The 16,431-nt window shown below is 35.7% G+C and overlaps 2 protein-coding genes across 2 annotated transcripts; one reads left to right on the top strand and one right to left on the bottom strand.

Moving 5' to 3' along the window:
- Nucleotides 1-1,093: 1,093 nt before the first annotated feature.
- On the bottom strand, nucleotides 1,094-9,377 carry LOC108993200 (probable serine/threonine-protein kinase PBL17). Its single transcript, XM_018968021.2, has 6 exons — nucleotides 8,860-9,377; nucleotides 7,654-7,964; nucleotides 6,017-6,152; nucleotides 5,801-5,937; nucleotides 2,190-2,313; nucleotides 1,094-1,994 (listed from the first exon to the last, which is right to left on the bottom strand). The coding sequence occupies exons 1-6, from the start codon at nucleotides 8,945-8,947 to the stop codon at nucleotides 1,471-1,473; spliced, it is 1,320 nt and encodes a 439-aa protein (XP_018823566.1). The 5' UTR covers nucleotides 8,948-9,377; the 3' UTR covers nucleotides 1,094-1,470.
- A 1,439-nt stretch (nucleotides 9,378-10,816) lies between these two features.
- On the top strand, nucleotides 10,817-16,279 carry LOC108993147 (prefoldin subunit 1). The gene is made up of 6 exons (XM_018967928.2): nucleotides 10,817-10,973; nucleotides 11,092-11,145; nucleotides 13,879-13,984; nucleotides 14,268-14,274; nucleotides 15,275-15,359; nucleotides 15,952-16,279. The coding sequence occupies exons 1-6, from the start codon at nucleotides 10,950-10,952 to the stop codon at nucleotides 16,063-16,065; spliced, it is 390 nt and encodes a 129-aa protein (XP_018823473.1). The 5' UTR covers nucleotides 10,817-10,949; the 3' UTR covers nucleotides 16,066-16,279.
- The last annotated feature ends 152 nt before the right edge of the window (nucleotides 16,280-16,431 follow it).

The raw sequence follows: 16,431 nt of genomic DNA on the forward strand, positions 1-16,431 counted from the left end.
TAACATAAATTGTCTAGGCCTTTGCCTCGCCTCCTTGGGCCAAATCCTGTCCTATAGACCCATCCTCATAAAGATCATTACCCGGGGTGGTTAAAACATAAAAACATACAAAAATGAATTGAATACTCAATAAACAACGCATGATACAGTAAACATAATAAATATAGGGTTTTCTTGAAAATATGCATACTCATAAATACATACGTAAATAACATGAATATGAACTTATCTTTCATTTGTCATAGATTGATACCCACTGTTGACCCTCGTGAGTTATGGTTAGCGAATCTAAATAGATTCTGATTCCGTCTATGACTATGGATTGTGGAATCCATATATAAGGAAAACATACTGGGTGCACTACCAGCATGTACAACCTGGCAATATAATATGCCCATAACATATGGTACTGTCTTCATATCATAACATATGTCATTATGTATCTTATCATTCATACTTTATTATAATCATACTTGCATACTTGTCATGTCTAGATTTCAAGTGAAATCGCATTTTGTCATAAAATGTCGTAAATATTTTTTCAAATAAAATCATATTTTTCATAAATCTTTCGATGCATAATTCCTTTCATAAAATCATGAATTTTCAAAATTATTTTAATGCATAATTCTTCATATAAAATCTTGATTTTTATCATGACTTGGGTACATAAGGAGCTTCTAATGGAGGGCATACATTCAGTAAGACCAAATCATTTGCGCGGTTTGATTATTTGTGATGAGATTTTGTTGCATCATTATTTGTTGACTTTCTTTCAGCAAATAACTCCAATCAACTGAAATGGCCGAATACGTTTATTGAATGCGATGTGTCTATATTGAGTTCAAACTATTGAGGTCGAAGTTTTCCATCAAATGCTCTACCACAACGTAATGGCTAGTGATATGATTACCATAAAGTGGATGTGCTGCCTAGCAGTTCTACATTGCCTTCATGTCTACATCTCCTTCATGTTTTTTCCCCCATGCATGCAAAGAAGATATAATCATGAAATTAAGACAAATTTTGCCAGTGGGAGGAGAATAATTACCTCTTCTTGATCGTTAAACAAGAATTTTATTGATGAAAAAGATAAGACAGTCTAACCATACAGTACATATACAAGAACAATACCTAAACATGATTAACAACTGTTACAAGGAAGTTGTGAATGTTCAACCCATCAAAATCTATTACACGGAGAATAATAACTACCCCGAAACAGCAAATGGATACACAACTTATAATTTCAAAAGTCTTCGACTTTTCCCTGATAAGGAAGGACATGAAACAGAACACAACAAAAAGGGAATGAAATCTACAATTTCATTAATGGGACAATAATAGTGATCTCCAAACACCAAATGGGTACACAAGTTACTAAATCTTATACAAGTTCAACTTCAATCCATATTTGGTGAAGGTTCAACTGAAAGAGTACAGGTTCAAACCCTGGAAGTTGACTTCTTGTCAGAGTAGCAAGTCTGGAGAAGGATAAAGGTCACAATCATTGGGAGGCTCACTTTTGCTCCTTCCTTTTCCGGGTTTGCTCTGCTGCACCTTGGGTTCCCTCTCACTTCTTGATGGGAGTCTCCTCTCTGACTCACAGGCAGGGGTATCCTTTGGAACCTCATAAAGGGTTAGACCACTACCTCCTCCACTTTGAAGCAGTGCCTCCTGATTTTCTATGTTCGACTGAAAATTTTCGAGGATGCCAACAACATGGCTCATGAGAGGTCGTCCTTTTGGGTTTTGGCTAAGGCATTGGTATGCCAAATGGGCCACCTTCATTACTGCTTTAACTGAGTACTGCCCCTCCAGTCTAGGGTCCAAGATCCTCAGGAGCTTCTTATTGTGGTTCAACAGTGGGCGGGCCCACTCAACCAAGTTGTGCTCTCGGCTGGGCCTGCTCTTGTCCAATGCTCTCCTTCCGATGAGCAGCTCAAGCAGAACTACTCCAAACCCATAAACATCGCTTCGAGATGTTAAATGCCCTGGTCAGGATCAATAAAAATTTAAGCCATGGACCAAAGTAGTTTCTATTAGCAATCACTTATAGAAAAAAGTGGTTTCCTTTAGCTATCAATAGTGCTTAGTTTGGCAAAGGTTATCAAAAGGTGGAAATGAACCACCATGTGATAAAAGAATTCAGCGCACTTTGCTATTTTGTTTTTCAGAAAAAGACTCACCAGTCATTACATACTCGGGAGCAGCATATCCATAAGTACCCATCACTCGTGTTGAAACATGCGTTTGATCTCCCATTGGCCCATCCTTCGCAAGGCCAAAATCTGAAAGCTTTGCATTAAAATCCTGCAGTTTTAAAAAATCATTCCTTAAACATGCACATGCATGTCTTATCTTTGTTTCATAAAATAGATACTAGCTTTTATCATGTGGCCCTTTCTTGACAAAAGAGAATGTGTTCAGAATGTGGCCCTTTATTTTTCTGTCTTTCCTAGTCTATTTGCAATGAGTGCTGGCTTGGAACTTCGATGGTAGAAGCAAATTGATTTTTTTTTTTTTTGATAAGTAAACAGATTTTATTAATACCAGAATGGGCAAAAGCCAATTACATAACTCTTATGCCCTAGGTAGGTCGGCGCATTATAAGCCAGGAAATCATGTAAGTCCAAGCCATAAAGTTCACAGCAATAGCCCAAGTACAAAGAGTTCTATAAAATAAAACTTTTAGCTCTTCCATTGATCTCTCCTTGTCCTCGAACGTTCGCTCGTTGCGCTCCTACCACAAGCACCACATGATGCAAATAGCGATCATCTTCCAAACCGTTTTGATTTGCTACATGCCTCTTATATTTGTCCAACAAACCATCGCTGCCATCACGGTCGCCGGCATAACCCATGCTAGATCCAATCTACTAAACACCACGTTCCAGAGTTCCCTTGCTATCTTGCAATGTAGAAGAAGATGATCCACCGACTCACCCCATTTTCTACACATGCAACACTAATCAGCTATAATTACCCTCCTTTTCCTCAGGTTGTCAGTGGTGAGAATCTTTTCTAATGAAGCCACACAAAAAATGAGGCTTTACGGGGTGCCTTGTGCCTCCAAAGCCTTCTCCAAGGAAACTGAGTGTCAGGCTCTTGTGTGAGAGCTTTATAAAAGGAGCGGACAGAAAAGACGCCTTTCCTTGTAGGAATCCACCACATACCATCTTCATGCTGTATGTTCGGTCGTATGGAGTATAATAGGCTATAAAATCTACAAAACTGCACATTTCCCAATCATGTGCCGCCCTACTAAAATTAATACTCCAGTGAATCTGCCCTCCCAAGACCCCCCATAACTTCTGCCACTGAGACATATTTGGCACTTGCAATCTGGAAAAGTCAAGGAAATAACTCTTGTAGGGCACTATTACCACACCAAACATCTCTCCAGAATCTAATCCTGGTTCCTACAGCCACCTGAAGTCTAAAGTGTTGATTGAAGACCCCCCACCATTTTCTTATGTGTTTCCATAAGCCCTTCTAACTTCTCTAGTACCCTATCCCCCTCATAAACCACCATATTTGTTTTCAATCATCATTTTCCATAGGGCCTCTGGTTCATTGTTATATCTCCACAATCATTTGCTGAGTAACACTCGATTAAACAACCTCAAATTTCTTATACCCAAGCCACCATTAGAGATCGGATGACATACCTTCTCCCACTGGAATTTAAACTCGTCCCCCATTCCTCCTCACAAAAAATCTAGTTGTAACTTCTCAATATGGGCTGCCACTCTTGCTGGTATAGGGAAAAGAGACAAGAAATAGGTTGGTAGGTTAGACAATGTACCCTTGATCAAAGTAATCCTATCTCCTTTTGACAAGTACATTTTCTTCCATCTTGCCAATCTCCTCTCTATTCTACCGTATCCCAAACGGAGGACGCCCTCGATGCAATCCCCAACGGAAGTCCCAGATAAGTCGTGGGAAAAGAAGAATTCTTACAACCTAGTGTTCTAGCCAGTTGGAGTAAATTAGGAAAACCTCCAATTGGCACCATCTCTAATTTGTCAAAGTTCAATTTCAAACCAGAAACTGCTTCGAAAACATAAAAGCAAGGCCTTCAAAGCTCACACTTGATTTTGATCGGCTTCACACCAAATAAGAATATCATCTGCAAACAACAAATGAGAAATAATAATCCTACCCCTATCCGGGGTTCCAATTAGGAAGCCATCTACAAAACCATTTTCCACCAAAGCCAAGATCATCCTGCTTAGCGCCTCCATAACAATAACAAATAGTAACGGTGATAACGGATCCTCTGGTCTCAAACCACGTGAACTCTGAAAGAAGCCCTTTGGACTACCATTTATCAACACAAAAAATCTCACTGTAGATACACACCAACGGATCCATGTCCTCCACTTTTCCCCAAAGCCACATCTCCCAAGTAAATCGAGAAGGAAATCCCAGTTAACGTGATCATATGCCTTCTCCATGTCTAATTTGCACAAGATCCCAGTGGTTCCAGCCTTCAGTCTACTGTCGAGGCATTCATTAGTGATAAGGACCGCGTCGAGAATCGACCTACCTTTTACAAAGGCATTTTGGGGTTTAGGAGAGATTTAGATTCAAAACCCACCTCAACTCATCTCATCATTACAACTTTCTCAAATTCCCACACAAAATATAATAAATAATTCAACTTTTTTAAATCCCAAAACAATTTTCCCAAATTCTCACACCAAATATAATGAATAATTCAAAATTTATTCTACTATTAACAAAATATCTCAACCCATCTCAACTCATCTCTGAATCCAAACCTTTCCTTAGTGATAATCTTCCCTATAACCTCGCTAAGAAGGTCTGCAAGCACTTTTGAAATAATCTTGTACACCCCGTTCACTAGGCTAATAGGCCTAAACTCTGTAACCTCCGTAGCCTCTGCCATTTTGGGTATTAATGCAATAAAAGTGGTGTTGAGATTTTTCTCCAATTTCCCAGCCGAGAACAGCTCCTGAAACACCTTCAATAGGTCTTCCTTAACCACATCCTAACAATCTTGGAAGAAACCCATAGAGAACCCATCCGGACCGGGTGCCTAGTTTTTGACCATTTTCCGCACTACATCACAAACCTCAGCCTCCTCAAAAGCCCTCTCCAGCAAAACCACATCACTCGGCCCAATGCTATCAAAGACAAGTCCATCAAGTGTAGGCCGTCATCCCACATGTTCAGTTAGAAGTTTCTCAAAGCAATCAACTATATGATTGTGGATTACATGTTCTTCTCTACAATCAGCCCCATTAATTTTCAGCATCTCTATGTTGTTATTTCTCGTATGAGAATTAGCAATTCTATGGAAAAACTTCGTACTTCGGTTGCTTTCCTTTAACCACAAAGCTCTTGATTTTTGACGCCATAACACTTCTTCTAGAAAAATAATCCTCTCAAGATCTGCAACTAACGATGTCTTCTGCACTTGCTCTTCCTGTGTAAGGGGCCGCATCTCTTGCAGCCTCTCTATCTCATGAATTTCCCGCATCTCTTCAGGAAGCTAGTTTTCCTAATTTTTTTTTAGATTTTAACTAAAACAAGATGGTCCTGGGTTGGGTTAAAGGGCAGTTTAGTAGTCAAAGGATAGACTTGGGATGAGCCGTAGACTCACATATCCTGGGTTCGGTTCTGAGGTAGGAGTTCCCCTGGATTGCCTGATACATGGTTCTCTAGAGGGGAGTATTATATCCAGAGTTTACTCCCTAGGGATGAGTCCTAAGGGCCCTACACATTGTTTTCTTTAAAACAATATCCACATATCAAGGAGAAGACAACTAACCGCGTCCAGCAAGATGTTCGATGTCTTGAAGTCACGGTATATGACAGGTCTTTCTGCACCATGAAGAAAAGCAAGTCCTTTTGCAGCATCTAATGCAATCTTCATTCTTCTTGACCAATTTAGAGTAGAGCCCACTCCTACCATAATAAATAAATAAGATAAGAAGACACAATAAGTAACAAATCATAAAGGATTCATTTTCAATAAGATACTTACTGCGAAACAGATGTGTTTCTAGGTTCCCGCTTGCCATATACTCATAAACTAACAGCCTGTGCTCATCCTCACAGCAATACCCAATGAGTTTCACAAGATTAGAGTGACGGAGCTGCCCTAAATAGTTAACTTCTGCCTGCAAACAAACAAAGATATGGTGAGTATGAGCAAATTAGAACCCCTCTGTACATGAAATGGTCACAAGCGATTACAAGCTTAGTTTCTGGCCACTATAAAAAACAAGTGATGGTGGGTGCCAGCCCATTCAGTGGGTACAGTCTCTTGTAGTTGTATAAAAGATATGGGATCATATCACGGGAATGACAGTTTAAGGAAAGGGAGTACCAACTGCTAACAATTCATATGGGACTTGGCACCCATGCAATGACTTCACAATCCACCCACCCAATGCTGGACTTAAAACACTTCATCCAACATGGAATTTAACCCACTTCACATTTCAGAATATAAAAAAATCCCCTCAAATCCCTAACATCCTCATCAAGGCTTGCATTGTGTGATGTTGCACTAAGTTACTTTTGATACCATTTGTCATGGTCTAGGGGAATTGCTACTTGCTATAATCAAAATGGATTCATTGAAGTTACAACTAGGTTTCGTAATACAACTTCTAAACCCGAGGTCCACCTAAGAAACAACTCATGTTAAACCTACACCTTCACCAAAAATGACAATAAGGCATTTAACAATTCTGGGTATCACACATTTTGCTATAGGCCCACTGGCCTCTAGTTGACCAAAAAAAAAGCAAGCAATCTTCTCAAAATGAGAACATTTGTCAAATACCGACATTTGACATGCTCGGTATTTGACATGCTTACCATATTTCCTTCTATGATAAATCTAGGACAGTCTATAGAGGTATACAATGCAAGCAAAACAAGAAAAAAGATATCCAGCTAACATTTTTCTTTTCTTTTTTCCCCAGTCTTGCAAGGTTATCCTCGATGCAAAAAAAGGTTATACTCCCTACTAGCTTTTTTTATTTTTATTTTTATTTATATATATATATATATATATAAGTAAAACAAATTTTTAATTTCCTGTTATCCTCCCTACTAGCTATAAAAAAAAAAAAAATCTCCTTTTTCACATTAGTTTCATGACTCAAGTATCCCCTCCTTCCAAAAGAATCATCTTTGAAAATAAAAAGTCCCTGGCATAAGTGTCAAGAGCTAAGCCATTAATTTTGTGGTAAAGGTTATACCTAAGATGGCTGATTTTCATTCATTAGAAACTTGTCTGAGGAAAAATCTTATATGGCTCATTTTCAATAGATTAGAAGATGGATAATAGGGTGAGCTGTATACAACAACAGAAAATATAATGTGGTGCTTAAATGCATTCTATGGAGATCAGTTTTTGTTGTAAGGAGGCTGTCCTATGTTTATAAGTGAAAAGACTAACATTTATAAATAAGCTGAGTAATTCCAATCCAATCAAGCTTCCTTAAGTTAAAAATAATTTCGACTGCAGTCGCAAAACATTATTGATGTCAAAATGATTTTTTTTTTCTTACACATTCATCAATAGTTTCTCTACCTACTTAAGTTGTGTTCAATGTAATCATTTTTCCATAGCTAAAATGAACTAAGAGAACAAGGTCAGTCAAATACCAGCCATTCCCTGTCACCTTGGAACCCTTCTCGATTAAGCTCCTTAATCGCTACTTGGGTATTCTTGTATCCCAATCTCACGTTGTCATCAATTAGTCCTTTATATACAATTCCAAATCCACCCTCGCCAAGAATTAAATCTGGCCGGAAATGTTTTGTGGCCAACCTCATTTCCTCGTATGTGAAGATATCAACATTACTGTACCCAGGACTTTTGCGGAGATCTTTGACATTCCTGGGAGTTGGGGGAGTGCTACACACTCCTTTTTCTGGTGTATTCGGAGATGTGGCTTTTTCATGCCCTACTTTAACTGCAATGTCACATGAGAAAGAAATATTTTTGAGCTAAACATCGAAAATGATATCAACTCACTAACGTTTAGCTGCTTATATCAACACCATTTTTTTGAAGGACAACAGCCCCAACATGCAATTTTAATTTCATAAACTTTTAAATTTGCTTCCCCAAGTATTATAAAATATAAAATTTGTTCAAGAATTAATACAATAACTACGAAGTCGCATAATTTAACTAAGTGTGGAGGAACCAACGGATGTAACACACTACTATTCTCAAAGCAATGCATACCAAAATGCAAGCCATTTTGATGATCTCTCACTCTCTTTCTCTCTCTCTCTCTCACACACACACCATATTAGAAACTATCGTATCTCTACTTTAGTTGCTAAATAAATTAAAACCAAGTATTGATCATTTATGGATCCCAGATAACACCAAATTGGCTTTAAATGGAAATAAATAGTTTAACAGCAAATATAATTAATATGAAAATACATCAATGATAAAAAGATTGCCTTGTTTGCATGCAAAACCCACCTCAACTCATCTCAACTCATCTCAATTTTTTTAAATTTTCACACAAAATATAATAAACAATTTAACTTTTTCAAATTCCAAAATAACTTTTTCAAATTCCAACACAAAAAATTATAAATAATTTAACTTTTATTCTACTATTCACAAACTATTTCAACTCATCTCAACTATCCAAACTACTGTATCAAAACAAATTATTGTTGATTTAATAAACCAAAAAGGAATAGAATGTTCTTTGTTAATACTTTATTCCTATGGGCTAAAGCTGTTAATTTCAAAGGCCTAGATTTTCGTGATTTTCTTTACTTGGGGCCAGTTCTTATTAGTATAATCTTTTACTCATAAAAAAATAAACCAAAAAGGAATACCTTGATTTCTCTTAACAGACCGCGGGCTCTGTTCTTGCTTTTGCAGTTGTTGTGATTGTTGTTCTTCAATACTAAAACAAATCCCCATGAATCCCGAGCTAAGCCACAACCTTTACATTTCCCTCTTCACATTACAAATCTACGACATCCATTTATTTTTTTATCATGATGGTAATCAAAGTAAAATCTCAAACTTCTTCTGTGTTTTATCTTACAAGCATTGGAAACCTCAATGTGGACCTAAATGTTTCCCTCACCGACGGGTCCGGACTCGATCTGGGCAGGTCCAAATCCGAAATGGGTACCCGGGATTTCTATGGCTTTCACTAATTCAGAATCAAGTCTGTGGGTAAACAACACCAGTTTCGTCTCAAAAGAAAAAGACGGATATTTCAAAAGAAAAACCGACAAGGAGAGAGAGAAAGCGTGTGCGACTGTCTGTGCACGTCAGGAAGAGAGAGAGAGAGAGAGAGAGAGAGAGGGTGGGAGATGACTGACAAAATGAGATATGCTTTGGTTCCGAACTTCCGTTGGTTTGGATCAATAGGCGCCGAAAGCGCCAACCAAATCACTCCAATCCCCAAGCCAACCTTGTCGGCTTGTTGAATTGGGTTGGTCTTTTGGGCCTTTCCATGCTCTGAACTGGGTTTGAGACTTCGAGCTTTGATCCGTAATTTGCCTTTTTTTTTTTCTTCAGTCAATAGTTAATATGAGACATTTTATGTATTTATTTTTAATAAATTTTTGTTTATAAAATTTATTTAAAATAAAAATTTTAGATAAAGAGAAAATAATTTTTTTCCTATAATCTTGGACACCTTTTTCCTTTTATTGATGATGTATTTTTTATTAGAAAGAAATCTTATATTGCAACAATGAGACTGCGTTTAGATTTTGAATTGAATTGAGTTGAGTTAATGAAATATTTTTAAAATATTATTTTTTAATATTATTATTATTTTGAAATTTGAAAAAATTAAATTATTTATTATATTTTGTGTTAGAATTTGAAAAAATTATAATGATGAGTTGAGAAGAGTTGAGAAAAATTGAAGATCTAAACGAACCATGAGTATTTATCAATCTAAAAGATTATGAGAAATATTTTAGACACAAGAATATTTTATAAATATAAATTTATAAATTGGTATGATTTGATGTGGTACATTAAATTATAAATATAATTTTATTATAAAATAAATCTAATATATTATACGAAGTTATGCTAATTTATAAGTTTATTTTATTTTTATAAATTCCTTTTTTGTCACCGCATCACTCATGAGATGATATTGGAGTTGCATATACATTTATTGACAAGTTACGTTTAGTGCCTCAATTTATTTCTCTTGTTGCGAGAAATGTTTAATTTTTAAAAAAATCTTACATTTTATAAAAATAAATTTATAAATTAATTGATAAATTAACGTGAATTTATGTTATCTGTTAAATTTATTTTATAATAAAAATAATTTTATAATATAATATAACATATTAAGATACGTCAATTCATAAATTTACTTTTATAAAATTCTTCTATAACTAAAATATTTTTCTTGTGGATAACTATTCTTTATCCTTCATCAATATTTTTTAAGGAAAAAAAGGAAACCTGTACCTGTTATTTTCAACACATTTTAAAATGTACATACTTTCATTGTTCTAGTTGCATTTAGATTTCTTTTGGTTATATATATATATATATATATATGTGAGATAAGATAAGATGAAATGAGATAAACGTTAAAAATTAAATAAAATATTATTAAAATATAATTTTTATTTTAAAATTTAAAAAAATTAAATTATTTTTATATTTTATTTAAAATTTAAGGTTATAATGATGAGCTCATTTGATACACCTCTACTAATTTTAATTAATAATTTTATTATTATTTATAAATCATCTCAACTAAATTCACTATCTAGTAGATAAGATATTATTTGATCCAAACTAAACCGACTCAGGCCAGTCGGTTCCGAATAAAACCCATATCCGTAATCAAATCCCTAAATCTGGACCTCAGCACGCCGAGACGAACTTATTTACCTACTCGGACACTCCGAATCCGTGTTCTCACTCTTCTGCGATGGCCGACGAAGCGAACAGAGCTGTAAGTTTTGGGACTTTTTCTTCTTTCAATTTCGTTTTTTTTTTTTTCCCCAGCAACCAAATGGGTCCTCAAAGCTTTTTAGTGAACGAACTTCTGACGGTTCTCGTGGGAATCATAGGCTTTTATAGAGATTCAAGGTCGCATGATTGAGATCACTGGAAAACTGAAACAGGTCAGTCTGCTTAAGTTTTTGAATTGTAATTCCTTTATATTTTTTGGGTATGTTTTGGCTTTTAACTGCAACTTATAGCTCGGTTTTTTCCAGTTAAATCATCGTATAATGAAGGTGATGCTCGTTGTTTAATGGGTCTATCATGGTTTAGTTAAACTTCTGATGTTTATTGTAATGCCATATACTGATGCTATGTTTCCTTTTCTTTTGTTTAAATTTTGGTATTTGTGGAGTTAGTTTCGAACCTATTTTTGATCGGTAAACAAGAATAAGTTGCAAACCCAGTCATGCTTTACCTTCATTAAAGCAAGAAACGAGAAAATAGCAATTCGAGGTAGCAAAAACTTCTGCAATTCCGCTTTTTATTATCTTTTGGTACTTTTAGCTCTTACTTGATGTTATTGTAGTTATTTCCTGTTATTATGATTAGAAACCTGATTAGCGTGCCTGATGTATCTTTGTTTCAGTCAAAGGAGGAAACAATGATAAATGAAAAATGTCAATTAATTTTTAGAGAAAATAATCTGACGGGTAACTCATTGAGTTAAGCCCCATCAGTCGGTTAAAAAAAAGGTATGCATGCAACTGATGGGGCTTAACTCAATGAGTCATCCCCCATCTTGTTCTTGTAATAAATTGAGATGCTGTATAAATAATTGGTCATTGATGCCAACTGGGAGAAGTTAGCACAAACTTTTCTGAAAGGACCATTGTGAGGACACTATATGTTTTTCATAATTTGATTTGATATATATGTTCTCCATCCATATATCTTGAAATTAGGTCTATAAGCAACTTAACTCTTGAATGTTTGTAGGGGTCTAAATTCTAATTCTTCCTTTGCTGGATAGTAGGAACAGTTTCTTCCTCATTAGGTTTGCAATATATATGTTGGTTGAAATTATAGCTTGTTGGAACAGGGGTAGTATTTTCTGGAGGATGGTACCACCGTTCCTCATGGGGAGCTTATGGAGAGAGAGAGAGAGGCTCACACTGTTGAGGATCTTAAACTTTTTTATTTCCTTTTTGATGTTTCAACTTTATGTACTATGGTTGTCTTTTTGCATTTTTAGATAATATCTAATAAAAAAAGAAGTTTGAGTTTTCATTAGAGAGAACTTTGGCAGAAAAATGTTATAATTTTTTTAAAAAAAAAAAAAAAAATTAGTTTTACGAGAATGGCTTACAATCATCACAGTAGATAGTGTAAGAGCGTGAAAAAATGGGGAAACATCTCAATAGTATGTTTCCGATTATCTTTTGATTGGCATCTGATCGGTATGCTGCAGTTTCAGATTTTCTTTGTCGTTCTAATGGCTCAATCCAGTGTGATATTTGTTTAACTAGAGCCGTACATGATTGGGAGATTGGCGAAGTTTCAGCCTTTTACAGTTTTTTATACTCTTTGAGGCTTGGAGGTAATGATGAGTTGGAAGTCTAAGGGGGGTAAAAAGTTCTCTGTTCGTTTGTACTATAAGCTGTTGACTTCTCAGAATAGTCCTTCTTTTCCTTGGAAGTATATTTGGAGGTCTCATGTGCCTTCCAAAGTTGCTTTCTTCATTTGGACTGCCTCTCTTGGAAAAATCTTGACATTGGATAATTTAAGGAAGCGGGGTGTTATTGTTATGGATTGGTGATACATGTGTAAAAAGAACGGGGAAACTGTGGATCATCTACTCTTGCATTGTGAGGTGGTAGGGGCTTTATGGGATGGCATTTTTTTGTAGAACCGGTTTGGCTTGGGTGATGCCTTTGAGAGTGGTAGATCTTCTAGCATGCTGGAAAGGGCTTCATGGTTGCACTCATGCGGCTTGGAAGATGGTCCCTTTGTGTCTCATGTGGTGCATTTGGATGGGATGGAATGGAATGAGCGGTGTTTTAATGACAAGGAGCATACTTTGGAATTTCTTTGTTCACTCTTTGCTGTTTTGGTTTTCTGCTTTAGCGACTAACGGATCTTCCGTTCATGATTTTCTGATGTCGCTTTCTGTTTCCTAGAATGTACTTAGGTGTTTTCTTTTTTATACTTCTTGTGTACGTGGGCTTCGCCTATACATTCATTTCTAATAAAACTTCTTACTTATAAAAATAAAGCGTGAAAGAAGCTAATAGTTAACTAACTGTTTGTGCAAAGCAGGCATGGGACCCTGGCTCATCATAATATCTATCTCCTATTGACGTAACCTTTGTGTAGAGGCTGGTTGTGGATTTGGTGGGAGAGAAATGATGGAACATTTGATAGTAAGAAGCTTTCAATGATTAGGGCTGGTTTGGATTGAGAGATGAGATGAGATGAGATGATTTTAAATGAAAGATGAAAGTTGAATAAAATATTGTTAAAATATTATTTTTTAATATTATTATTGTTTTGGGATTTGAAAAAGTTGAATTGTTTATTATATTTTGTGTGAGAATTTGAGAAAGTTGTAATGATGAGATGAGATGAGATGAGATGAAATACTTTCTGAATCCAAATGGGGCCTAAGTTGAAGTTATTGTTTTGAAGATTGTTCCTTGACTGGATGAAGACAATTCGTCATTTCTCTCTAATTTCTTATGAGGAGTTTTAGGATCTTTATACCCTTATAGGCTCTTCTCTTTGGTTTTTTTATGTGTGTTCCTCTTGTGTACTTAATTTTCTAGTGTTGCGCCCCTCTAAACTTTTCTGTTGATGAAATCTGTTACTTATCCTGAAAATACTTTGAAATGAAGTTGGCTATCACATTTTTTCAGGTGCAGATCCAGCTGCGAAACAAAGAGGGTGAAAAGAAGCGAGCTTTCCTAACCTTGGAGGAGCTGCGCCAATTGTCTGATGATGCAAATACCTACAAATCTATAGGTATTTACAGAGAAAAATAATCTCATATTGCCATATAATGCCCATGCTAGTTGTCTGAGCATATTGTCGGTAAAGTGGCTTAATCCCCAAAAATATTAATGCCTTCTTCTGTTCGTTTTAGAAAATGAATCGCTATCATTATCGGGCTCTCTTAGGAGGTTGTATGGATTTTTTTTTAATCATGCACATCATTCATATCTGGCTATTATTTCTATGACTTTGCTACTTTGGTTGACACATCCCAAAATCTGATTATGATATACTTTTGTTTTTTGTTTTGCAGGGAGAACGTGAGTTTTGCATCATCTATTTGAGCTCATGAAAAGTTCACTGTTCACATGATTCTTATTTCTGGGCTGCAAGATTATAAATGACATAGCTGGGTTTTAAACACATGTTGGACCTGCTGGACAGACTGGTTGAACCACCGCTGGCATCAAAAGTCTAGTCATCCCCCTCAATTCATTTTGGTCAAATAACTGGGTTGGGCTGTTGTCAATCACAGTCCAGCCGTTGACCTGTTTCTCACTGACCTAACATAGTTATTGTTCATTTCAAACCATAAAACTCACTGACCTCCAAATGAATGAGCATTAGGGTGTGGTAATCAATTCCATGCTCACTCACTTGTAGTATTGGTGTGCTTACCAACAAACCACCAAGTAGTTTTTGTTTGTTGTGGTGCAAGTTATTATCACCTGATATTCATTACGTTTGGAATCCTTTTGGCTTCAAAACAGAAGTAATTAATGAGACATATTTTGCACACATTTTATTTATTTTATTAAACAAAATTTGAGATGGAATTAATATGGGATAAACCAAGATTTGGTGGTATACTATGAAGATGATAGGGTTTCACAACTGATAAAAAAAAGAAAAGAAGATTGATCGGGTTTCACACAATTTTGGTTGTAATTTTGCTCATCTATGGCTTAAGGTCACTTCTTGATAATAAAGTTTGAGCAATAAATCAATTGCTCCTGAATCTATACACCATACAGAGTAAAAATGTGTGTATATTTTATGAAGCAGAATTCAGAGTATGTCAAAGCATTTAATTTATAGATTTCTTTGAATGTCTATACTTAGTCATTACATTATTCATTTTAGAATTTTACTGTATGATTTATCTTTTAATGTTAAAGATAAAAAAACTTATGACTTCACGGTTCAGCGGTGGTTGGCCCAGCGGTCCCTTTTCCATTTTAAGTTTTCTGGTTCATTGAACGATCTGGTTTAAAACATTGTGACATAGTCTGATAAATTTCTCTTTGATATGATGGCTAGGTTTTTTTTAGAGCCCAAGTCAGTTTTAATGAATGAGCAGGAACAAAAGCTGAAGGATAGTGAAACTGCAATTGCCTCATTACAGGTGAATTCTCTCTCTCAGAAAAGAAAATCATAAATTTTATTTATGCCAAAAGAATATCTATGAATATAATTAAAAAGTGGGTTGTAGAAATTGTACTACTATTATCACCTAATGTACTAGAGTAATCTTGCATTATTCATCATCAGGAATCTTGTAACAGTATGGTGAGAAATGTAAAACGGCCAACTGAAATAGGTATTGAATTGTCACTCTAGGGGTTCTGTAAGAAAAACTTACCAAGTTTATAGATGAGAAAACAAGTAGAAGAATTTATAGTAATACCCCAGGTCGTGGCTGGATGGGTGGATTGTAAAGACATTGTGTTGGTGCTGAGTGTCACATTAGTTGTCTATGGGGTGGAACTGAGCTTTATAAGTGATCACATGGAACTTCAAATTATTCCTTTTGGAATATAGCGCAGATGTGGATGGTGCGTTCTCTGGATTATGACTATTACGGATCAAATTTTTTTTTTGAGCAAGCCAAACTTTCCCCTACTTGTCCAAACTGCAAGTTCTGTAGCTAATCGCCATACTATCAAGTTTCTCCACTAAACTTTTGGTGAAAATATTTTTTGTTGGGCTTTGGACAGACATCAAAGGAATATTTAGAGAAGCAGAGGGCAGAGGTGGAGAACAACTTTAGGGAACTGTTGCAGCAAGATCCAGGTCTTGCTCGTCAGATAATGTCTATGACTGTAATGTGAATCTGACATTTCTGAGAATTTCTGCCTTGTGGTTTTTTACAAAAAGAAAAATGTGATATTGGTAGATTGTAATGTTTGTTCAGAGAAGTCTGGTTTCCATTTCCGGTGAGACGTTCTGATGAATGAAGCCACCAGATATGCTACTCTTACAAACCTTGTTCATTATTCCTATCTGAGAATCTTCCCATAAATCTATATTCAATAGTTGCTGTAATCTTTACAATGTGACAACTTCTTGATAAAATGGTCTTTTAGCTTACCCCGGAGAGAAAATTATCAGATAGGAGTATAGAGGACATGCAATTCTCATCCTATAATAGCATGCTATGTAATTAAAATTAATTTTAATTGGCATAGCATTATAGG

The sequence above is a fragment of the Juglans regia genome, chromosome 15 (assembly GCF_001411555.2).
Source record: "Juglans regia cultivar Chandler chromosome 15, Walnut 2.0, whole genome shotgun sequence".
NCBI classification, from domain to species: domain Eukaryota; kingdom Viridiplantae; phylum Streptophyta; class Magnoliopsida; order Fagales; family Juglandaceae; genus Juglans; species Juglans regia.